Here is a 26,385-nt window from a genome sequence, read left to right on the forward strand (position 1 = left end):
AAAATATAGGTCATAATAACCTATCTTTGTCCCTTAGAACTTTTTAACCCTTTAACCGAATCACGTAGGCTAACATATGAATCAAATGTAAAAGGAAAAAAACCGTTAAAACATTTTTTTTTTTCATTTGACATATATTAAATGTCAGAATAAGGGTCACAGTGACTTACTTTTGTTTTAGAACCATCGCCTCACAGCTATGGTAAATTTACGTGAAATTCTAATAACAAGTCTTTTGAGAATACACCCCGAATGAGCATTTTCTATGGAGCAGACCGAGTTATATATCATTTATATAGGTCACAATGACCTGTCATAAAACCTTCTACCAAAACACCAAGCTCCCATAATAAACAGTTTTGGTATAAACCAATGATACACGGAGAAAGAGGAGATAATTAGTACTCTAAGTTCTACTTACTTAAATAATGATATTGGTCCAATTGTGTATAATGGATATTTTCACAGAGGATATAATATTGATGTTGTTATGAGTCTTATCATTTGTAAGCAACTGTTGATATAACTACACGTGCCATACTACACAGAACTTAGAACTTACTTATTTCTCCCTCAGATGCTGTCCTCTCCATACCAAGTACTTCAGCTTTCTTCGGACATCAAAACCACCTAACAGTGAGTTAACATTTCGGTTGTCATTTCCAGACTATCACAGATTTTAAGACTTATGTTTCCCCAAACTGAATTTTTAATGGGAAAGTTGAAGAGTTATGTAAATCTTGTACATTTTCCGTCACCACATCTTATCTGGCTCGGTTTGATTTTGTTCCATTAACAGCCAGTGCTAAAGAAAAATAGATAACACCAAATAGTTAGCATTGCAGTAATATGTTTCTGACTGTGAATGTTCTACTCTAATGTGTTTTGAACAACGTGATATTTATTGCTATGGATGTTTCTGTAATAATAATGTAAGTGTTGCATTTCAAGAACACAAAATATACACATTGACCATCACCAATTCCCAGGCCCTTGTGATACTTAGATAGGCTCTAATAAATGTAGACCATTTCTGATTCCCAGGCCCCTGTGATACATAGATAGGCTCTAATAGATATAGACCATTACTGATTCCCAGGCCCCTGTGATACTTAGATAGGCTCTAATAAATGTAGGCCATTACTGATTCCCAGACCCCTGTGACGCCCGAGATATATACAAATACACAAAGACCACTACCGAATCCCTGGTCCCTGTGAATCCCGTGATAGATACAAATGCATATAGACCATTACCGATTCCCAGGCTCCTGTGAGGAGTGATAAACCCCAATATATTATAAGATTATTATGATATGATGTATCGTACGGTCGCCCTACATCCACACCTTACCATATTAAATCTCATGTTCAATATTACCCCCACAAAAGTGAGTGAATTAAAATCTAATCCGAAGTATTCAATAGCCTTGTACATATTGGGAGGAATATCCCCGTCATAAAAGTAACAATTGCGAACATACAGATCGATATGAATGATAATGTAAATTGGTATCGATCTTTACCTGGCTTTTAGATGGATGCATTTTGCCTTTGATGTTAAATCGATGGAATCACTACACCTGTACAATGCCCCGTCATCGCTACATTTACACTTATGGAAAATAGATTTAATTCCATATCAATTCATAATTAGTTATTGACTACGACAGCGAAGCTTTTTGAAATCGAATTTTCTGATATTAAATGGTAATATCTGTATTTTTGCAATTAGCCTACTACAGGATACGAACCAATTGTTAGGGCCTTTGTCATGGAAGACATTCTTGGTCTTCAAAAGAAAGTAATAATTTCTGAACGGAAACCGTACATCTGAAGTGTTCTTGAATAAGGATCGATGTGCATATATACCTAGGACTGGTTACCTCAGAATACTATATTATAATATTTATAAACAGTTTTCCTATTTGTTACAAAGTGGATATGAGGTTTATTCGGTCGCGTTAAGAAAATACCTAGAAATATTTCTGATGAAATTGACAAAGGTTTATTTGTGTCCGACCACCAATGATCTGAATACAGTGAATGGAATTAAGCTGATTTTCTCCATGACTTTGTGGGCCTCAATGTTATTTTTGTTGATATCAATATTGAAGTGATATTACATATGTTCTTCCCTTGGTCCATGTTGCCTTTCACCTTTGTTGGATTTTAGTCTGTAAACCAATCTGAATACAGTGTGGCCAAGATCTGGACAGCTGCAGCATCGGTGGTATTTTCCCGGGTACTCCTGCTTCCCGTTACTACGCCTTTAATGATTCCGACTAGTATTAGGACAGTCATATTGAGCCCTTGACTGGATACGAACCATTAATTCATGTGGCCGATCAACCAAACGTGAAACAATACAAGAGGCAAATAGGGCCTGTATCACTTGTATATGAGTGTAAGTCAATGCAAAGTTTCAGATAAGAAGTTGTATACATGAAAGTCGCCATATTGATCCCTTTTGGCCGGCCCCACAGGCCCCCAGGGGGATTAGCCCTACAATTTATACACTTTTGAATCCCCAACATATAAGGATGCTACCATTGCATAATGAATGCTATTCCATAGTTAGTTTCAGAGAAGAAGTCGTTTATATGAAAGTAGCCAAATTGACATTTTTGGCCCAGCCCCTCATGTCCCCGGGTTGTCAGCCCCATAATTTGTTCAATTTTGAATCCCTACCATATAATGATGCTACCATTTAAGCATTGATGTCATTATTTTTTTAATTTTATCGGGGTATGAAAAAAATTTGTTTGCAAACTTTTGTGAGAATCCGCGTAGTGAAATCAATACTTATAATCAATTTTATACTTTATTTGATGAAATGAAGTATGTTTAAATGTAACATTATAGGGGTTTCGCGCCATTCCGGATTTTTTTTTTCATCGTGGTATGCAAAAAAAATATTGGCCAATCAGAAAGCCAGATTTTGTATGAAAACAAAGAAAAAATAATTATTGCATTATGAGTGTTATCACATGCTTAGTTTCAGAGAAGTCGTTTATATAAAAATAGCCAATTTGGTGGGGGTCAGCCTGACCATTTGTACAATTGTCTGTCAGTAGCCCATAAGGATGCTATCAGTCAAATTTTGTTAAATTCCGGACAGTGGTTTTCGAGAAGAACTCGATTATTGAGGAACGGTATCGCATAAGCTCAACAAGTAATAATTAATTTTCTCTTTGTTACAGGCTTTCTGATTGGTCTATTTATTTTTTTCATTCCACGATGAAAAAAAATCCGAGAATGGCGCGGAATTCACGACGTTATCATGACGTCACAATAGAAACATTGACGTTGCGTATTGATTTGGAAAAAATAATCCCTTGGAAAAAATCAATGGAATCGTACGTGTAAATGTATTTCATTTTATAAAGTAGCCTGGGAAATTAATTAAAATTTAATTGAAGTCACTATTTTTTAATTTCATCGGGGTATGAATAAATTGTGTTTGCAAACTTTTGTGAGAATCCGCTACAAGATTCACACAGTTTGCAAACAAAATTTATTTCATACCCCGATGAAATTAAAAAATAGTGACTTCAATGCTTAAATAATCACTAATAATCAGTGCTTAAAGCGGTGTTATTTGATGTGCTTTCGTGATTTCTTGGTCCATGTCACAAACTGTTGTTAATGATCAATAATTAATTTTCTCTTTGTTTCTGGCTTTCTGATTGGCCTATTCATTTTTTTTCATTCCACGATGAAAAAAAAATCGATTTGGAAAAAATAATCCCTTGGAAAAAATCAATGGAAACGTATTTCATTTTATAAAGTAGCATGGAAAATAAATTATAAGCATAAAAGTCATTTTGTTTTAATTTCATCGGGGTATGAAATAAATTTTGCTTGCAAACTTTTGTGAGAATCCGCTACAAGATTCACACAGTTTGCAAACAAAATTTCTTTAATACCCGATGAAATTAAAAAACAGTGACTTCAATGCTTAACTGTAATTGGTGTGACGACATTTCAATACACATCATCACAGCCCTGTGACGACATTACAATACACATCATCACAGCCCTGTGACGACATTTCAATACACATCATCACAGCCCTGTGACGACATTACAATACACATCATCACAGCCCTGTGACGACATTACAATACACTTCATCACAGCCCTGTGACGACATTACAATACACATCATCACAGCCCTGTGACGACATTTTAATACACAACATCACAGCCCTGTGACGACATTACAATACACATCATCACAGCCCTGTGACGACATGACAATACACATCATCACAGCCCTGTGACGACATTACAATACACATCATCACAGCCCTGTGACGACATTACAATACACATCATCACAGCCCTGTGACGACATTACAATACACTTCATCACAGCCCTGTGACGACATTACAATACACATCATCACAGCCCTGTGACGACATTACAATACACATCATCACAGCCCTGTGACGACATTACAATACACTTCATCACAGCCCTGTGACGACATTACAATACACACATCATCACAGCCCTGTGACGACATTACAATACACATCATCACAGCCCTGTGACGACATTACAATACACATCATCACAGCCCTGTGACGACATTACAATACACATCATCACAGCCCTGTGACGGCATTACAATACACATCATCACAGCCCTGTGACGACATGACAATACACATCATCACAGCCCTGTGACGACATTACAATACACATCATCACAGCCCTGTGACGGCATTACAATACACATCATCACAGCCCTGTGACGACATGACAATACACATCATCACAGCCCTGTGACGACATTACAATACACATCATCACAGTCCTGATTAGAACACTTGAACGATACTGGTCATTGAAGACGATGTACAGAAACTTGATTGAGCCAAACAAAATTTAGCATGGGCTTGTCCTTGTATCAAGTGATCACCAGAACATGAATGTTTACAGCACCCACTACCTACAGTTTGTACACCATCACACCTCTCCTTGGTCGAATTCCCATAAGGAATCATGATGGGTGAATGGAATTGTCATTTGCACTTTGATTTTGAAAAACAGAATACAAACACCAGATATACAGTTGCCTTGGCCTTTTTATTTGTCTGGTATGACAAAATAAAAACCTAAGTAATAAACTACATTATACAGACAGTCTACCATTATAACCAGCCACACACTTCCTTATATATCTAGGGGTCAATAGTCAGGTCAGTCACATCTCCAAGGTCAAGTTCAGGGGTTGTCAAAATATCACCTAACTTAAAGAAAATATATAGAGAGCATCAAAGTAAATAAATACCCATTGCACATGATAAAACCTTCTATATGAACACAGGAACAGCATATTTTGGAAGGTAATTGAACATTCCTATATATTCTATGCCTTGGTCCTCCCCATTCTTGAGGTCAAGGTCAAATACAGGGAAGGGGGGGAGAACAGTAATGCAGGGATAAAATAAGTGTATCAGGAAAATTCTTAAACAATTAATATATATATCTCATTACTTCCAAACAACGAATTAAAATGTCAAAATTAATAACAAATACATTTTAGAGTAATTAAGTTTCTAATCATAGTTTTTTTTCTAAATTATCTGATCTCTAAAGTTTCTTATATATTTTACATGTAAATTTTTGAACATTGATAATTATGTTTTAAAACAGTGATAATTATTAAGATCATAATCACAAAATATTTCTACAAAATGATATTTTGTAAACATTCCCAATTGAACAACAATGGGTTTTACAATAAAAGCACACCGAGTGTAAAATTTCATATAGAGTATAAAACATCATTAAAAATAACTAAATTTCACCTGACTTCCTTTGGAATAACTCACATTTCGGGTGAATAGCACAAAAGTTAGGGAAAGGTTGAACACAGGAAAAATAGAATGGATTTCGATGATTATGAAGACAGTGAGGGATAAAATAAACTACTTGTAACACATACAATAACCAGGCTATCTACAAATAGGGCTACAATGTTGTATCTGAATTCAGGTGGAAGCTCTTGGAGACATTTTAAATAAAATGGATTTCATTTTTCTTAAAAATAATTGTTCACACCACAACAAAAACGATGTTGTTGTTCAATAAGTTATTCCTCTATTGAACAAGTTCATTATTTGTTGTTCACATATTAAAAGCTATTTGTATTTGAACAAGAGAAATTATCACCGGATTTTTGTCTTTGGAAACAAGAAGATAAAAGCTTGAATGTAACTGGTATGCTAGACCGTTTGAGGCGGAAGACCTATTGAATTAATGAATCTATTAGAATTATGTGAACTTTTGTCTTATTGTGGTGTATTATCATACACAGAAGCGAGAAAGTGTCAGAAATCAATCTAGACCTGTAAAATTTAGAGACAATTTTAACACAGAGAAAATAGAACCAGCTTTTTATATTAAGATGAAATGATTTTGAATTATGAATAAAGGACAAAAAATGAACTGTTTTTGCTTTCTATAATTATCAAGCACCATCTGTGTTGCTAAAAACAAACAAAAGTTTGTAAATATTTTGAAAATTACACAATTTGTAAGCAGAAGAAATGTAAATATGTATATTATATATATATCATAGCAACTGAAAACAAACAAAGTGATGGGGTGAAAAGAAAATAATTATACAAAATAATTAATTTACAGCAGCGGTAGATATATGCATGTACAGAGGCTATACACAGCTCAAAGAATCTTTGGTGTCAAGAAACGATTGCATAGTTGTTAACTATGTTTACAAGGGTGGGGGTGGGGGGTGGTAAATGGAGGAGACAGAACAGGTAGGATAGAACACTAGGCTACAATCACAGTGCAGATAGAGGTTATGGGGGAGGTGGGGCAGGTGGTAGGACAAAATATGAACTGAATATAAAATATTTAAATAATCATGATATATGACTCAAGAGAGAATACTGATTGATAAGGATTATGATATTGTCTACTTCTCAAACTATACATATCTGCATTAACTTATACTAAAGATTTCAAAACAAAATCCTTTTTTTCGCTGCATTATTTGACTGGCAAGATTTTGGAAACAAATTGCAAAATTCCTGATATAATTAACTGCTGAAAAGCAGTAAGTCTAAGATCTATCATGTTTTAATTTGGATCTTGACCTTGGATCCAAAATGAATGTGAAAAAAGTGATTATTACAGCAAAGGCAAGGTAGATCAATTCATTATGATATGCAAATATAAAATTGTTTGATTAGCAACAATGTATCGACTAGATATCATTTTGTTTCTACTTAAAAAGTACACTTAAAACATTTAACACGGTAAGGGAAACTCCCTTATATCCATATAAACCATCAAGGTGTACAATGTGTAAGTTAGTAAGGGTTCAGATCTTTTACTCCATAAAAATTCACTTTAAACAAAAAACAACTTTATCTATACATTTTTACATTATTTATAACTACACAATATATATCATCATGCATACCTTAAGAAAAAAATGGTGGGCACAAAATACTGTGACATCTCCATGACAACAATGATATCATGGCAACACAACCTGTTTCCAAGACAACCATTGCTACCATGACAACAGAGTTAAGAGTAATATACACAATGAGCTATCACAACCGTTAATATGAGGGAGATTCTATATATCTGATATTACAACTTCACATTGAGGCGGATTTTTCAAAATATATAATACATTATTTATATATATTATCATCTGCCCTTACATGAATGCCTTTACAGCAAATGTGAAACATTCACAGACCCACAAACTTCAATACAAATCATATTTCAATTTCATGAAAAAAATTCACAACAAATGATTTTGTCTAAAAAGACAACATATCAACAGTGACAATATTGTTCTTGCAACATTTGTGAATGTCGCATCAGACAGAAATACACTCAGGCCTATAATTACACAAACAACAGGCTATATTGTTTTCTTTTCACATATCTATGTACACAAATTTGTACATATTGGATAGCATGCAGTATTCGTCACAAAACAGTTTACTTGTAGCCACACAACTGACCAGGAGAGAAATATGATGTCCACAAATTGTCTCACAACATAGAGTTGTTATGGCAACCTTAGGCTACAACACCCTTGTGGGCCGACTCCCCTTTCAGGTGGAAAGGTTGAGAGTGGTGGTCGATGGGACTTGGTGAAGAGTGGTATCCTTTTGAGGACCATGACACCTTATCAGACAGTGAGGAAGTGTTCGGTGGAGACGGTGACGACCTTGATGACTTCATGCTGAGGTCAAGTTCGCCTGAACTAGATGCACTACTACGAGAGTCTGTGTTACGACCTTCTGAGGAACTTTTAAGCTTCCAGTCAGATTTACCATTAGTGAAAGAGTCTGTTGCTTTAGAAACACTACTACTACTACTACGCGGAGATGTCATCTCTTGAGGAAGAGACATGGGAGGCATGTGCCCTAGTCCTCCAGCCAAATTCTGAATCACAGAGATTTCGTTCATTTTTGGTGGTGTGACTCCCATAAATGGTGGAAATTGATATGGGAAAAAGTCTGGTGATCTGTGAGGAAACCCTGCTAGGTAAGGGTTGTCTTTATGTGCCATCATAAACGGTGGCTCGATGGACATCCTGCGCCCACGTCGTGATGGACTGTTATTCCACATGTGTGTACCCATATGTACTTTTAGGTTTCCTTTAGTTGTGAATGCCTTTCCACAAACAGTACATTTAAACGGCTTGTCTCCGGTGTGTGTGCGGATATGTATCTGGAGTGCACTTGCACTTGAGAAGCCTTTCTGGCATACCTGACACTGATGCTTCAGAGGAGCCTCACGCACAAATGGCGAGTGGTCACCATCACGTGAACTGGTGGTATTGGCGGTTGTGGAGGTGGGACTCGAAGAAGAGGTGGCCTGATTGGCTGAGGAACCTGAGGTGTTTGAGGAATCAGAACGGTTACTAGATAATTCCTGAGAAGACTTGCCCTGTTCCATATCAGGAGCGTCCAATGAATTATTGTTCTCACTCATTTTGCTATCACCATTTTCCTTAAATGATTTGGGTAAATCGCGTATTTTATGTGTTAGCATATGCTGCCTCATGTTTCCTCTGGTGGAAAAGCTTCTGTCACATACATTGCATTTGAATGGCCGTTCCTTGGTATGGCTTCTGTAGTGAATTTCCAAAGCACTTCTACACGCAAATGTCTTCATGCAGATGTTGCATGTTGTGCTTGTTCTACGATGGTCACTGGCATCCATCATGAAGCCGCTGCCAGATCCGATAGAACTTCCTCCATCACTGTTCACCGAGAGAGCCGGGGTACCTGGTTTGCTGCCGTCCTCACCACTATGACCCTCTGACCCAGACTCGTATTGATTGTTGGGTGAGGTGGGAGAGGCATCACCATTAGGTAAAGACATCGGCAATCCATTCATTTGTGAAATAGGCCTGAAATGATGCAGTGGCGATTGAGCCATGGATGCATCAATTGCCCGAACGCGTTCTTCAAGAGCAGCCAGAGATGTGTTGAAGACTGGAGCAGAACTTGTGGAACCAAAAGAAGAGAAGATTGGCATGTCTGGTGCCATTTGGGGTGATCGGCTTATGTACTTTGGACTCATAGACCTGTCCAAATCCTGAGATCCTTCTGATGTTGCGGAGGCAGGTCTTTTCTGATCCCCTTTCTTACTCTTCTCCTCCTTATCCATTTTGGAGTTAATGGTCATGGCTAAGTTGTGATTTGTAGCTTCTTCTCCATCCTCATCCATTAATTCCTTCTTCATCCTCTCTCTGTCCTCCTCTAACTCCATATCTTCCTCAATGTCACAATCGTCCATGTCATCGAAGCTATCATTATCCATAAAATCCTCTCTGTTCCCTTCATCGCCACTGTCTTGCTCATTGTCCTTTCGGGGACCTCTTCTATCAGACTCCTTAGCTTTACTTAAATCAAGCTCCTTCTCTGGGTCTGGTTTGATTGACAGGTCGAATGGCCTTGGGGCCCAGCTGGGCATAGGTGGGTGCATATCCTGGAACATTCGCATCGGTTCCACATGAGGCATTGGATGGAGGCCTTGCATACCAGCATGGCTTCTGATGTGCTGCTGCAGTACCAATAGGTTTGTGAAGCTCTTGTGACACACTGGGCACTGGTGCATCATTCTCAGTGGTGGCTTCATGCGATGAACTCCCATGTGCGTTTTGAGGTTACCCTTGGTTGTGAAGGCTCTGCCACAGATCTTACACTTGAATGGCCGTTCCCCAGTATGGATTCGGTAGTGCATTTGTAGTGCGCTCTTGCAGCTGAGAACCCTATGGCATATAACACATTGGTTTGGGTCAGATACTTTGTTCTCCAAGTTGTCAACCAGCTGTTGGAGTTTTGAGGTTTCAGATCGGTTGATCTCCATATATTGCTCCAAACTTTCATCATGGTCAATCATCTTAGCAGGCAAGATAGAGTCGCGACCAGACGGCTGGCCAAATGGAACAGCTGACATAAGAGGTGGTGGTGGCGGCGGCGGTGGCAGTGAATGATGCATTGAAGACAGGGGAGACAACAAAGGGTGCGACATGATTGGTGGCATCTGTGATGTGGGAGGAGCCAGCATGAAAGGACTAGAAACGGGCTTATGGTCATTGTTACCAGAATCGCTGGAACTTATAGGTAAAGAAGGTGGCAATAATGCCGACATCGACGCTGAGGATGCAGGCTTAGACGATTCTTCATCTGGTGTCTTCTTCCCACTAGAATGGTCACTTACCACAGATGATGGAGTTGTGCTAGAAGCAGATGAAGGTGACTGCTTCGGACTAGGCAATGACTTCCTGTCTTCTGAAGACTTGCTTTCAGATCGTGGTCGAGAGTGTGCTGTTGGTGGCAGCGGTGCCGGAGCCACGGATGTGATTGGAGGTGGCAAAGGTACATGGGAGGAGGTGATCATGCCTGAGGACAGAGACAGTGGAGGAGGTGTAGTGATGTTATGGAATGGTGATCCCAACAAAGGTATCGGTGGAGTCTTGTCCAAGTGTTCCGGAACAGGATTAGGGTTCATTTTCACGTGAGGATACTTGGCCTTATGGCGCTCAAAGTGGACCTTCAGATTCCCTCTAGTGGAGAAGCGGTTCCCACAGATATTACACTTGAAGGGGCGTTCCCCTGAAAAGACAAAATGGTAAGAAAACATCAGTAATTGAACTTACAAATACACATAGTATTTTGATAATTATTTTCCTTTCATGTTCAGCTTTCTGTTGCATTGAAGGAACTTTCATCTTTAAAAGTATAACACAGAAACAAAACATACAGTCTGTTTTGGAAAATCGACAAATAACATTTACTACTGATTTTTTTTTTTTTTTTTGAAAAACGTTTTAAAGTTATTTTAAACAGTTACTATAACTATGGAAATTTGAATGAATAAAGAACCACATGTTACATATGATTACATGCGCTATTGTCTGTGGGAGACTGAATTACGTTTTTTAATATTTCTGAGAATATCCATATCCTCAGTATGATAACTGGTATAAACAAATCAGGGCTCTTATAAACAGAATCTGACAGAGGAAAATTCCAGCCAATTTATGATATCTGATCTATGGACTCTATTAGTCCACATCAGTGGTGTAAAATGGGACATAGACAGTATTAGTAAGAATCGGATCGGGGTTTAAGTGTAACGAATAGGCTTCTGGTTAACCCTGCTTTTTTATACAAATTTCACATCTGAGTAATATTTGACGGGATGAAGCCGAGTCTGGTTTATATCAGAGATATGAAATTAAAACCACTCCACTCTCAGTTAGGGTCACGATTCACGGTCTTGATGCAACAAATGAAATGGTCTGATAGCCACTCCAATGACGCTGTGTCATACATCATATATATTTTCGACAAATAGCTCACAGCTGGGTGCTCCAGCTTGCCAAAACTGGCAGACATCTTGTTTGGAACGGCACTTAATGTTCGCTTTGTCAATGTGATAAGAAAACTATCTACTTTTTCTTTCTCATTATTTCATACGAACATGTCAGTCCCACACTTAATATCTAGGCATTTTTCGCTAATTGACTCATAAAGTAAGACTATAGCTTCACATCTGATGAAACTAGAGGCCGAACAGACACCCGACTAAATCAACTTCAAACATATGACATGATTCGAATATCAAAAAGAATCAACGTTTAAAATGCAGAGCTTGGGCTATCTACAGGAATGGTTTATGTCCCAAAAATATCACTCATAACTCAACAGTCCTCTGTTCTGTACAACCCCAATAAATGTTGAGATGTAAATTTGTCATACGTAGTGCTATATCAAACCCTTAACTATACACTCAGCTATCCCATCTAATTGTCAGTATTAAAAACTAATGGCTATCTTAAGAAGAATCTGAAGTATCTTGGGGAGAAATTCTGCTGCTTTGAAATATATGGTGTTGTAATTTTTCCATCAGGCAAATCTGTACAAGGGTTATCCTGTGTACAAACACATAATCCTGGTTATATGTTATATTGGCCATACATGTCTTGTTACAACCTATCTCCTGTCGCTGTTCCAAGTCAACTTTACATCACAAGTGTTTCACGTAATTTTGTGTGGTAATGTTGTTCAAACATGTAATTAGCTGCATCCTGTGGTATGCAAATACTTTCCATTATTTCACGCACCAGGAAAGACAAGCTTTTTTATAATAACTTCAAAATTGCTTATCTACATTCACAGCAACTAAAAGCTGCAAGATGTGAACAGGACAAATCTTGGATGTCTTGGATTTCATACACAACCTCGCATCATTAACGTCATAGTGAATTAGTTTTGAATCCAAAATAAAGTGAGCCTTTCATATCTAGGAATACAAATTTACCAGTGGTTTATATGAAGTAATTATCTGGCTAGCATTTCAGTTTAGTATCTAAAGTAATAAATAATCTCCTAACCAGAGAACAATGGAATTCTCCTCTAAACATGGTTCCCACACTCGGCCAAGCTTCAGTTTCAGTGTTGTTCCAACTTTTGATATTATCGGAAGTAATAAATGTTCATATGAAACTTGACAATTTTTAGCTTGTTAGCTACCATTACCTTTAGGAATGTGCTTGGCGAGTTTTGGTGTTTTTTTTTTACTATCATCTCCATATTGCCACAGATTCATCTAACAATGGATTCCACTTATGTCCATCAGATTTGTTTACAGTGAACTCCTGCAGATGCTCACAAGTCGCCTGTTTTAAAGTGCTGGTTCTTACACAATCGCCTTGGCCAGCCCTTTTATATTAATACATTTCACTTGTTAACAGTTTCTTTGTTAGACTCTGTTAAATGTCACCAACAGTTTCAACCTTTACAGATAGTCGTCAGGTTAACGGGTTCAATTTGCCTCAATGCATTATATCTAAGTGCAGAATATGAAGTGTGTATATATTTTCTCTACTGTATAATTTTTACTGGATAACAACATAACGGAAAACAAAGAAATATCATTTAAACTAAAAGGCTTAAATATTGGCATAAGAACAGAAGAAAGTGACGCACATCATCAATTTGGTTTTTTTTATTATTTCAGAAAATTGTTTAGACACTAACACAATAAACTTTAGTGGAACAGTGTGTTTAAATGTGTGAGTGAATGATAAATAAAACGTCACCTTTATCAACCGTTTGTATAAGGAATTTATTAATATCCCCCACTGGCATTTCATGACAAAATATGTAAGTACTTCTTACATAAAAATTATGAATGAGTTGACGACTTATCTTTTGGCAAAAGCCTGGAGTGGGCAAAATCATTTTCCATTGTAAAACTTTCTGTATATATTAATATGAAAGGGTGTTAATTATATTTACCTTTTTTGCTTATTGACTTGTAAGCTTTTAGGTTTTAATATGTACATGTTTGAAACATGAATCTAATAAAATTATTATGAAAATATTTAATCTATAGCTAATAACAGTTTTTACTATTTCATCTGAAAATTGATACTTTTTGAAAACATGTTTTATATTGTATGAAATATGTTATGTAAGAATTATAAAATTAGTTTGGTCCGAAAAACAACTCTAAAGCTAGGATGAATAGTATAAGCAACAAGTTTCAATGGCCAGCTAAACCGGAATCTAAATATTTAGGCCTGCTATAGTGAGAATAATATCAAAATCCATAAAACAAATTGATTTCTGATAAGCTAAATAAAATTGCCTTGCCTTAATCTCGGCAGAATGTCGAGACCTAGATACTGGGAGGAGTTATGTAATAATAAATGAAACCAGGGCCAGTCCTATCAGATGTTTCTACGAGAATGGTCAAGGTTCACCGAATATCCATATCAATTATGGTTCCAGTTGAAGAATTTCTAAAATAACCAGAAGAAAGCTATCAGTTTCCATTTAAAGATCAAAGGATCCCACTTACTATGTCAGCCCTAATCACAGAAAATATGAAATAACAGCACACTAAAGAATTCACGCCTTTGATTTCTCCAGGGCCATTTAAATATATGTCAGATTAATATGGGACAAACAAGCATGTAGAATGTTGTCATTAATCTGGCTTTCATCCCTGATCTCAGTAGCCTAGAAGGGGTGTTTATTTAATTTATCAGCTGACCAAGGTTATGTACCGCTGGACAATACTGACCATAATATGGACCGGTAAACATATCAAAAGGTAAACAGTCATAAATTGCCTCAAATTCAATTGCAATCCACATAGACCTTCAATTAAATAAATATAAACATTCTGTGTAGGCCCTAAGGGTAGGAACATGAAGAGAAAGAAATGCCAAAGTGGTGTATACTTTTATTATAAATATTTCATTGTATAATATGGTTTTGGCAACAATGGTTTTACCTTGGTTATAAGACTCACTGGTCAGGCAGTGCCCCCATGGTCATAATGCTTGGTCATAGCAAACCAATTACTTTCATATGACCGCCTATTACTATGCAAATTGAGAAACATTCAATTTAGATTCCTCTTAATAACAAAAGGGTGAATAGGTCATCGTCAGAGTACATGCTGACCTATGCTGGTCAGTTCCAAATGACCATAGGAACACCATCCTTGTAATCTCTTATCTAGCACTGTCTATCTCATCATATGTAGTGTCTATCAATAGATAGAATTGCAATTAACCTCAGTGTAATTTAAAGTTAAACATTAATTATGTGCTTAAAATGACTCAAGATATTTACCATTAGAGGTCAAGATTCTGAGTTATTACCCTTGTATTATATAATATAATATTTATATCATAGAATGCCAGAAACTTTAACCAATATGGTAATATTCAGAGTATGAAGCACTAAAATGATTCCTGAAATGAACTACTGGGTTATAGATCATCTGATCCTTTAGAGTAACTACTAACACTCCTGTGTAATTCAGGATACCAACACTACATCAAAGCTACCAATAAAAATAAATGATATAAAATCATCCAGCAGAAGTGGTTTTACTCTGAAGTTTTTACTTTCGACATCACAAATAGGAACTGAAATTAATTTTACATATGAATACATTACCTAAAAGTAAAACTGTGAATAATTTATTTTATTTTAATGTATATTATTGAGAACCACTTACTGTTTATGTATTTGATGCCTATAAAAATCATCTTCCTCTTTTTTACAAACAAATGCTTTTACATATTCCATTTTTGACAATCAGTATTATGGAAACTACTTCTATATAATCACTAAAATGTATAATTAATGTAGTTTATCATGTATATTGCATTTGTTTGATTGAAGTTGTGTATGCAACAGAAAAACCTACCTAACTGACTCTTGATACATATTTCTATTAATTATGAGTTGATCAACACACACAGAGTTCAATGTCCGAGTTTCACTTTACTTCTTCTTACCTCACTACAATGTTAAAACTTGATGACTCTATTTGTACATATCATGTTAACAATGCCGTGAAGATGAAAATCATTTATATATAGCCAATATTATATGGAAATAAATTAAACATCTGAAGAACTGTTTCTCTGGTGCTAGCTTTTACTAAAGATATCCAAACCAAACATTTTCATGCCCTGCCCCCAAACCACCCATATCACAAACCCGTGGGAGGGGGCGGTGGTTACTAAGGGATGGGGAACTGATTCCCATGTAAGTGGGAGGGGGCCACTATGGTTTTATAGATGTGGGCGGGGACCCCATAACTAACAGACACAATAGCTGGATACTGAAACGTCCACCCCACAAATATTTGTCAAATCTATATATACATACAAACTATAACAAACCCTAGATTACTATAGAAATAAATTTCTGTTTAAGTGTCAGCTGTATGTGTGGCCAATGGTCAAAAATGTGGCCGGTCCAGTAAAGTTTGATAATAACACCTACTCACTAGTCCCCTGAGTGGTCAAGTATCTCTGGTCTGACATCTCATTTCTCAGAATGACTGGACATAACTCGGCAAATAATTAGTACTTAGCTGAAATCATCAGAGCGTTCCATATTATACAATGGCTTGACCCCCATTCCAGCTACGATAATAGGCATCTCAATTTTTAATTCACCAATTTAATGTGAATGACAGTCTTTTCATTTTGATCTCTTTAATTCTTTCTTTACCCCACAAAATCCTGTCCAGTTTTATAAATAATTTTTGCCCTGAAGTGGTTTAGTGTTTCTGACCTGTCTTTGTGAAATCACGTCCAGAATATGAAATATCCTTTGAAACGTAAAGCAACAGGTGGGTAGTTATTTTAAACTGGTGGCCACTACCCACTTGATGGCCAAAAGGTGGGGGAGGGACAAATAACCCTCAAGGTCACCTTTAAATTATGTGGATAAAGTTAAGGAGTGGTCAAATATTTTCATATTTCATTCACCAAACAAACATGAGAAATTATAGCCTAGGACCTATTAGTCACAGCACATTTAATTTGTTACATTTCAAACAAACTAGAAATGTTATATCCTACCTTGTGTTCACTTTAAGCATATTTCTTGATAAGTTATTTTCATACTTTGAAATTACTTTTACATTTGAGAAATAATGAATACTGTATAATTATTAAACAAATCGGAGACCACACATGAAGACAAACAAGCTATCAGTAATACTCATATTTCTAAACTTTTTTGGCACATTATTGAATTTTGAGTCTATTTCAGAAGCAGGTGTGGAAAAAAGGCTCCAATAATAATTGGTGTGAAAATAAATTTGAAAAATATAATTCCCATATATTTCTTCTTGTCTTTTTTCTCAGCCAACTCACCTGTGGCGTTGAATGGGGATTTAATTCTATTACCTGATACTGAGTGTTCCTATTGTCAGAGAGACAGGTAAGGAAGATGCTAATACCTTGCTTAACAAATGTTTCTTGGGTGCCGATATATGTCAGCTTTTTTAAGTCGTGCCCACCTGCAGGATGAAGGGAGGTGTCTAAAGGATAATGCTTAGCATCCTATAGTACTGCCATATCATTATGCAAACCCGAACATTGTCCCTCTCTGTCAACACGTTATAATCCATATATACATAGGATAAGACTTGACATTCCCACACAGATTGAGCCATAGCTATTGTCTTCTCACACCACAACGTCCCAGAAATGGATTACAGCCACTTATCTTTGGTATCTGCTAGTTGGATTCCATTAATTCCCAGGGATACTTTCCACTTTTCCTTGTGGAAATATCATTTAGTTACTCGAAAAACCTCTTCACTCTTTCTTTCCATAGAAAAAAAATTATATATTCTAATGTAAATTTTCTTGAGTGTTATTGCAAAATGTTTAAAATGAAATTTTGGAACATCTGCAAAATGTGAGGGAGCCTTAGAATTGCTCTTTTATCATGGCTGGGTGTGAGCTTGTCAGTTTGGTGCTATGTCATCTTCCAGGACAACTTTGGTTACATAAAATACACCGAGAGCCTATTGATATCCATACAAGGCCTAATCCCCTTATATCCTTCTAAACATTAAAATGATTTTATCACCTACGACCCACTTTTAATTTCATCCTCGCTCATCAAACCCTTCAGAAAAGACAGATGTCTATTTGGGTGGTGCTCCATCTTTTCATGACTTGGGCCAAATGTGATGGCCAAAGTCTTCTGATGTCCAGCTCTGACCAGATCTGACCTACCTAAAACTGACCAGTCCTTATCTATACATAATTAGATAGTTTCATGAGTGAGAGAAATTTAATAAAATCTACATTGTAAAGTGATATTGGCCTCTCAAGGTCCTCATTAATGACCATTTGAGAAATTTCTTCAAAGGGACAGGATTTCCTGTAATTTATCATACAACTGGATCTGCCCATTAATTATACAACTTGACCATAGCTATCAAATGACAAAATGATATTCCCAGATGTTACAAACCCATTTATCCATCTTCCCTCTATTTATATTCTAACTTCTATCAAATTCATTAAAAATAGGATTTGGTAAAATTTAGAAATATAAATCATCTATCAGTTTAACAGTTCTCAGAGGCCGTTGTTCTGTACGGCATCTAACTAATATTGCAATATATCACCATTGCTTTCCATTTATTTTCTGCCTTTGTTCAAAAATACAAATTTATCTTTTTCGCCCAAATACATGAATATGGTTATCTTGCTAATGTGTGAGAAGTCAGTAAGGAGTGGAATATTTTGATCATTTGATTTGAAACTCCCAAGAAATGACAGAACTATATTTCAAATAAAGCCGAAATGGAAAATGTTATTAGCCATTCTTACCAGTATAACAAAATTATAAAGGAGCTCGCAACAGGACGACCAATTTAAATGTACTTATCATCATTGGGTCTGGCAAGTGGAATTTGTCAAAACAGAATACGAAATGCTTTAGCTATGCGCTAGGGTTTTAACTAATTTGGAAATACCATACCGACTGTATATGGATATATATAAAGCTTGATTGTTATAAACTAGAATTTGTATGTAATACAATTGTAAAAACAATTATTTCTACACTGGTAAGTATTGAATGACTTCAGCGATCTGTCATTATCCTCCTTTCAAAACTAAACTTATAGTCAAGTGATTTATCAAAATTTGGCAGTCAGTACACAATGGCAAAATGTCAGTTTTATTTGAAGAATTCATCTATTTTAATAAATGAAGACAATTAACATTGTAGTCATGGTAACACCAGCATCTTACCAACTGCTTCAAGACATTACTGGCATCGAGAATTGACATAATTCTAACCGACTACAGTTCATTTTTGTAAATTGATTTCGCCATCATGAAGAAATACATCATCAACATCCCTAATCGCAAATAATCTAATTTTTGGACAATCTATTGCACGGGCTGTGTTAATGAGATCTCATCATAAGGAGCCGTACCAACGAATATTCACTAATTTCTAAAACAGTCTTTTCTGCAATTAATATAACGAAATATTCTTTTTCGCCATAAATTTCACAATGATCAAATTAGCACCTGCTTTTTTCACCTCATTTGTATGGAGACTGACAATCACGCGTTCCCCTTTTTCATCATAGATCTCAATTCTAAATCATGATACACACTGTATTTAATTGTTGCTAACGGGGTCCAGTGCAACTTGAATGTTAAGAATGAGTAAATGTTATGCACAAATAAATTCTACTCTTTTTTGTTAATGTTTTTTGCTATGGTCCACAGTGGGGGGTTCACATCAGCCATTACATGCCAGGATGACAAGTCAACATAACAGTGGAATTATAAGTGAACAGCTAATTACACTCAAGACGGTTTTTTCTCAAAGACAAATTTAAAAATGATTACACAGGAAAAAGAAAAATGAAATGCATCAAATACATTATATTTCCAGACAAAAAGAAGAAATAAAATTAGCGTAATATTCTCCACATTTTTCACGAGTCCATTTTTTATATCACAATAAATATATAAATGAACATTTTTCCTGAACTCCCAGAATCCTCGCCAAATCCCTTGGACCAGAAGTGACAAAACCATTTCAAGATCCTAAATGATTGATGAGGACACCAGTCCTGTTTGGAGGACTATTGACCGGACTATTGACCAGTGACTGAGAGGCCCATGCTGTATCTTTGAGTAATTCACTTAGAAATTCGTATACTTTAAGATATCAAATCGAGCATAATTTTGTACCATTGAACTGTTGACAAAAATGGCTAAACTCTCAAAAATTGATATAATTTTGTCAAGAAGCAAGGCAATTCATGACTTATATTTTGCAGACAATCATTAAAGAATTGTGAAATAAAACTGGACAATCTTGAGAAATAGGTCTGAAGTGTTCCCTAAGAGGCTTGGATCATGTATGGGAATGTAGAATTGTGAGAAGCAGTTTCTTGTGCCTCTAAGGACATGAATGCCTTACCTGTATGTGAACGTATGTGGATTTGAAGGGCACTGTCACTGCCAAAGACTTTATGGCACAGTCGACACTTGTGACGGAAGAAAGGGTCATCACTAACAAACTGGGATCTCTCAACCACTGAAAGACACAGAAAGGCCAATTTGAAATAATCATATTGAAAAAAATGTCTATCTAAAAAACATATAAAATGCATTAACTTTTTTCTCATTATTTACCCCAAATCCAATGCATTGTATATAAATTTTCTCTCGATCCCACTTCATTTCAATTTTTATAATGATAAGAATTATTTCAAACTCTATTGGTCTTTCTTTCTCTTTTCAGTGAAAAAAACAACAACAACAAAATGTACAGGCAATTTCCAGGAGACTTCTTGCTTTCTAAAAGAAAAGTCAGTATAAGAGTATAAGTCTGGTACAGGAATTACACTGACTACAGAGACTGATCGTAGTCTCCTGTTTTTAATTTAAAATGTTCGACTGCACACAAATTAGGGAATGAGATTTTTTTACAATTTCATTTAGTTAGTAGAAATGAATACAAATTGAATGTGCCTTTGTTCTACACAGATGATGTTGATTCCTCCGATATGCTGGTAGTTGAACGATGGGCTGAGTTCTTCGCTATGTTCTTACATAATAAAAATTCTAATAACTCAAATTTTCTTTATAATTCAAACTTGCCTGTTTCCAATTATTTCCAGTTTCTTTCCCGTATTTTGAGTTTTAACCCGGTGTTAAACATATGTTTGATTCAATTCTCTTCTCGAACAATCTGTTAAGTTTCAGATTTGTTTTTACTAATCTACTTAACATAACATATTTCTATGAGCAGCAGTGAGTGTTTAATTCTCACTGTTTTTGACTGTATAACCAAATAAACCAAGCAAAGTTACAACAAAAACAATTTGGTACAATAACTCAATAATGCTTTCTAACGTCTTACAACAGCAGCCTTAAGTAGGTAATACAATAAATATTTCAACATTTCTCCTATGTGGGGAACTTTCTTTAAACTTGTCTCGACAAATAATCATTATTAATGCGATGTATTGCAATATACAAGGGATGAATTAAAAATTCAATATTAACACCTTTCTTTAAATACCTACATTTCTATCGATATAAATTTTTGACATAAACTGATATTTTTAGAGATGGTCTATGAAGAAGGAGATGAGGATAGATGGTGTTTTAGAGGGGAGGTTAGGGAATAACATCTGATATTAACATTTCATCACAGTCCAGAATGGTTTGACATTCATATCCCCTTACAGCTGGCATCAGCCTGTGATGTTAGGCATAGATCTTTTAGAACTTAAACACCCTCAAACAAAAATACACCCAAAATATGGCTGATCCCTCCCACATGTGCTGAACACTTCCGCATCATTTTTCTTTATGAATTGCTCCAATAGATATAAACCCATTACTCTGTATAATGACAAATGGTATACAAGTGGCAAGGGAAACCAGAGAATGACATTCACTCCAAAAAAATGGATTAGACCTGTCTTTAGACTTTATCCAATTTGGAACTTTTTTATCGGGTGACCTAAGTTCAAATCTGGCCCAGCAGACGTGTTGACAAACCAAACTACCCACTTTTTAAAGCATCTTTTTTTAGATGGCATTTTTATGAAAACAAGAAATGATTTTAAAGGGTTTTTTTTTCTCTGTCTGAATCCACTGATGGATTAGATATAGTATTCTGTTTTCTCTATATCATAATTTTTGGTGAAATGATGTAAAAGTTTAGAGATTGAAGGAAGAAAATATGGCCTTTATCCAAGATGTAGGTTTTGACTGGCAGCACGGCAGCTGGCAGGCAGCACAACTACTATAACTCTGTCAGACTTGTTTGATATGCAGTATCATATTTTGTTATTTCCCGATATACCAGCGGGAGTTTATTAGGGGCACTGCCCTCCACATTTTTACTTTTATTTAATTGATGTGATTTCTCTTTTGTTTCCAACTCCCTGTTTCCGTAACATTTTAAACTTCTTTTAAAAAATATTTTTTCTATTATTCCATAATTACTTTTTTAACATTTAAAAATTCAATAAATAAATATATTTCAGTTTTCTGTGGGAGCATGATGACTGCTGAGAATGTGAAGTTTATGGAGCTAGAGATATGATTTTATCCTGTGTGAATAGATCCCTTGGATATGAAAACTTAACATGTGGGTGGCAGAATATCTTAAAACATATTTCCTAACAAGAACCAGCAGGAAGGAGGGAGGGTTGGGGGAGGGGAAGAGAGAGGGTTGGGGAGGGGGTGAGAAGGGAACTCCAGCCAGGCAGCACACTCTGCCAGTTAACAGTGACAAATTTGCACAGCAGTGTGTTAATAGGGGCTACAAATCAGGGAAAACTCTGACACCTACAATACATACATGTACACCTATATATTACTTATATGTACAGTCATGGAAATGGAACCTAAAAGGATTGGGACATCAATTTAAAGTTTATATATATATCTTTATCCCTTAGATGTATTAATTACAGCAAGGCTAACTTTTCAATTTTCATTTATTTTGCTTGTAAAATTTTCAATCAAATTAAATCTTATTAAATTATAACAAGTTCTTAATTTAGTAGTCCAATGGTCTAAAAACACTAAAATAAAATGAAATGTATAATGAAATAAAATTTAAAAAAAAAATAATATCTAAATAAAACTGTTCTATCTGTACATAAGGCCATGGTAAATTATAAAAAGATGTTCAATACAGATTTGGGTTAGAATGAACTATTTTAACACAAATTAATAAAAGTAATCAGATATGCCATGGCAACAGTGTTAAACAACATATAATTAATCAACTATAATTAAATGATTTATAAAACTATAATGTAAAACTTATTAAGTATCTTATAAATTGATTTATAGTTTTAAAATAAACAACATTTATTTGCAATTTCAAAACAATTTTTATCAGTAAAAATATACCTAAGTACTAAAATTAATGTAAGACACTTTTTTCAGGATTTATATTAAGATGTCAATTTAATGATTAGAATTGTAGCATTAAATTCAATGAACACATGAAAATGTCTGAATTTGTGTTTTGCAATGTATTGAATTACATGTTTCCCCCTATGTGTTTGTACTGTTTATGATAATTCTTTATTTCTGACACACCCTGGATGATTTAATAGAAACAAATGTGCCATGTATAATGAAAAATATATTCTTAATTGTATGACTCATTTTCATAGGAACAATATTGGAAGAATACAGTATCTTTACAAAGAATGTTTTTTTTTCTCTGTTTGGAACACAACACCACAAATTTACAACACGATAGGTTTTAAATACATCTTGGTCCGATACCACCAATGACACTAGTAAGAGATAATATAATGATAACAGTGTTCTATTTTATGAATTATACGTGCCATCCAGTGCATTTTCATAACATCTAATTGATTAAATGGCCCCACAATTTTAATGCCTATCATCCCTGGATTAACCTATTGTGTTTCTCCATGGAAGGAAATTTGATATTTCTGTGACCGTGGTTTGTAAAGATTTTAAAGTGGTTTTTTGTTTTTCTTATTTTTCTCTTTAAAGTTCAGAACAGCTTGAAATTAGTAACACTAAATTCTAATTAGTAAGAGGTAAGATAAAGTGGACCTTCCATAAAAAAGCCATTGTTAACATGACCGTTGAAGGATGTTAAAGACTGCCTGATAGGTGTTGCTGAGCGGTAAAGTTTATCAGATGATCGGTCCATGATAATAATCAGCACTTACTTATATACAGTCCCCGAACAAGATCTGGACAGTTATAGGGAAACTTGTAACAATAGGACAACTCCTGTCTCTCTGTCATTTTAAAACTGAACCTAACTGATTAATATTAGCAGGGCATGCAAGTCTTCGTTCAAATCTACGACCCCGGAAAAAGGACAAGATTGATGACAAATGCTATACCAGAAAAGTCACTTTGTTCTCAATTTTTTATTATAATATTTCTGACTATTCTCGTGACTTTGATGACAAAGAGGCCTACCACCTGTGTCATGCTGGGCAAGGGTTAGCATCATATTATGCTCTCAATTTTACACATGACTTGTAGTTTTCTTTGTAAATTGTATTTTCTTTCATTGAGCCTTCTACATGTCAGTAGCTTCTGTAACCCCTTGTATAATAGGGTGGTTTGGGGTCAGCAAAAAAGGAATTTTATCATCAGTAAGAAATAGTTTATTGTTAATATTCTGGGCACTTAGAGCTCGTTTATGTACAGCCAGTGCGTAGACCTTGTATACTAATAAAGCCAAACCGATTATATTAATATTTGAGACATGTGGCATTTCTGAATTTGTATGCAGACTTTTAGGGCAAACAAATAGATTATCAGGAGTGTAATAGACTTTACAATAAAAATGTGTAATAAAGCTGAACAGATATTGAGAAAATCGTTTAAAATTGCCATATTTCTCATATATCACTCAATATATTAAAACTTTGTCATCCGATATTAAATATTTTTCTATCTTGGGGCAGGATATTGCTGTTCCTTCTGCTAGGATTGCTGCCTCTATGCTAACGGTCAATACATCACTCGCCTCGGGATAAAGTTCCAATGTCTTCAAGAAAATCATGTTAATAACCCACCCAGGTCCTTTTTTGTCATCTTAATTATATGACAATATAACACTAATAAAGAAATATATTGTTGATGACCTGTATATTAAAAGACCAATTCCCTTTGAAGCACGGTGTACTGGAGCCAATTCAGTTATTATTAATGTTATTCTTGCAAAATCAAAGAGGCAACATGAAGCGTAATTTATTAGAAAGTCTTAATCATTGGGAGAGCAATAATCAGCAGTCTGGCTATACCTGGTCAGGTATAAAATAACAGGTAAACTACCTTCAGACATCAATACATTACATGCATCTCTGTGTACTAAGCCAATATTGCCCAAGTTTTAATATTGGCCATAACTGTGTTTAATGGAGAATCAGGTATAGCGATACATCTCAAGCAAATCAAGTCAGCTTGATTAAATTTCAGTATATTAAAATATTCTGAAAATCGTTTATTCCAACTGACAGTACAGCACACAAGGGGACGTGGCACATGAAAGGTTACACAAATAAGACATGCACCGAATTACATCATGAATATACATCTGATGTCTTTATATATATATACATATCTATATATTCGTTTGTAATGGCTTCCTGCTAAAGAGCTCAATGCATGCAACTTGAATGATTCAAACATTGTACAGATGCAGATCAGTCCCTGTTCTAGATCAGACCAAGAGAGAAAACCTACTTTATTTACACTTTCACAATTCTGCGGATTATCATCGGTTCCAACCCACTTTAAAAATAATACACCGCCAGGCCATATCTCAACCCGGACTCAGGAAACATACGAATTGCATGATGTAAAAGTCATTTTCCTTTATAAACATAGCGAGCAGATTTGGCCGTAATGTCATACATATGCTGTAACAGAAAGCATGATTGGGTTGTTCAAACAGATATGTATAAAACAACTGCAGCCTTTGGTGATCAGCGCCACAATTTACTCCCAGATTTCCTCTTTTCAAGAGGTGAATAAGTTTAACGACTTCAGATTTTTCGGTGCAAAATGAATATTTATTAGTGTTGATACTGCATATGGTTATAGCACCAGCTTTTGTTAATTACCGGATTCATAAACGACTATAATCTAAATTCACAATCTTAATTAACTCTCAAAGTTATTGGTAAATTAACTTATAGATTACAAAAAATTGTAAATTATCTCTCCAGCACAATATTTTATTAATATTAATTCTTTCGTTTTTCATAACCAAACAATTGTAAAAAAAAAGAAATTTCACTTAAAATCTAGATAATAATGTGAAACATTTAGATGTTATGAGTATTATGGATATAACATGACTTACTTGTATATAGTAGCAGGTCTAGTGTAGCCCCCAGCGACCCCCTCTCCATCACTCACAGCCCACTACTTAACACATATCTAGTCGGCAACCATATTCAATGCACTTAATTCTTTGCCATAAAATTCAATTGAAATGTAACCCTGCATTTAAA

General features: G+C 35.4%; 1 protein-coding gene across 4 annotated transcripts in view; it reads right to left on the reverse strand.

Moving 5' to 3' along the window:
• Nucleotides 1-5,078: 5,078 nt before the first annotated feature.
• The window catches only part of LOC138316292 (sal-like protein 1), a 67,932-nt gene continuing 46,625 nt past the window's right edge, over nucleotides 5,079-26,385 (reverse strand). For 3 of the 4 annotated variants that reach the window (XM_069257925.1, XM_069257928.1, XM_069257926.1), the window contains exons 3-4: nucleotides 20,313-20,429; nucleotides 5,079-11,132 (exon numbers count right to left, since the gene is read on the reverse strand). In XM_069257925.1, the coding sequence (XP_069114026.1) occupies nucleotides 8,080-11,132; nucleotides 20,313-20,429 (3,170 nt within the window). In that variant the 3' untranslated portion in view covers nucleotides 5,079-8,079. The remainder of the gene's footprint in view (nucleotides 11,133-20,312; nucleotides 20,430-26,385) is intronic. The other variant, XM_069257927.1, reaches the window with a different exon arrangement.

This window comes from Argopecten irradians, chromosome 2 (genome assembly GCF_041381155.1).
Source record: "Argopecten irradians isolate NY chromosome 2, Ai_NY, whole genome shotgun sequence".
In the NCBI taxonomy this organism is placed as follows: domain Eukaryota; kingdom Metazoa; phylum Mollusca; class Bivalvia; order Pectinida; family Pectinidae; genus Argopecten; species Argopecten irradians.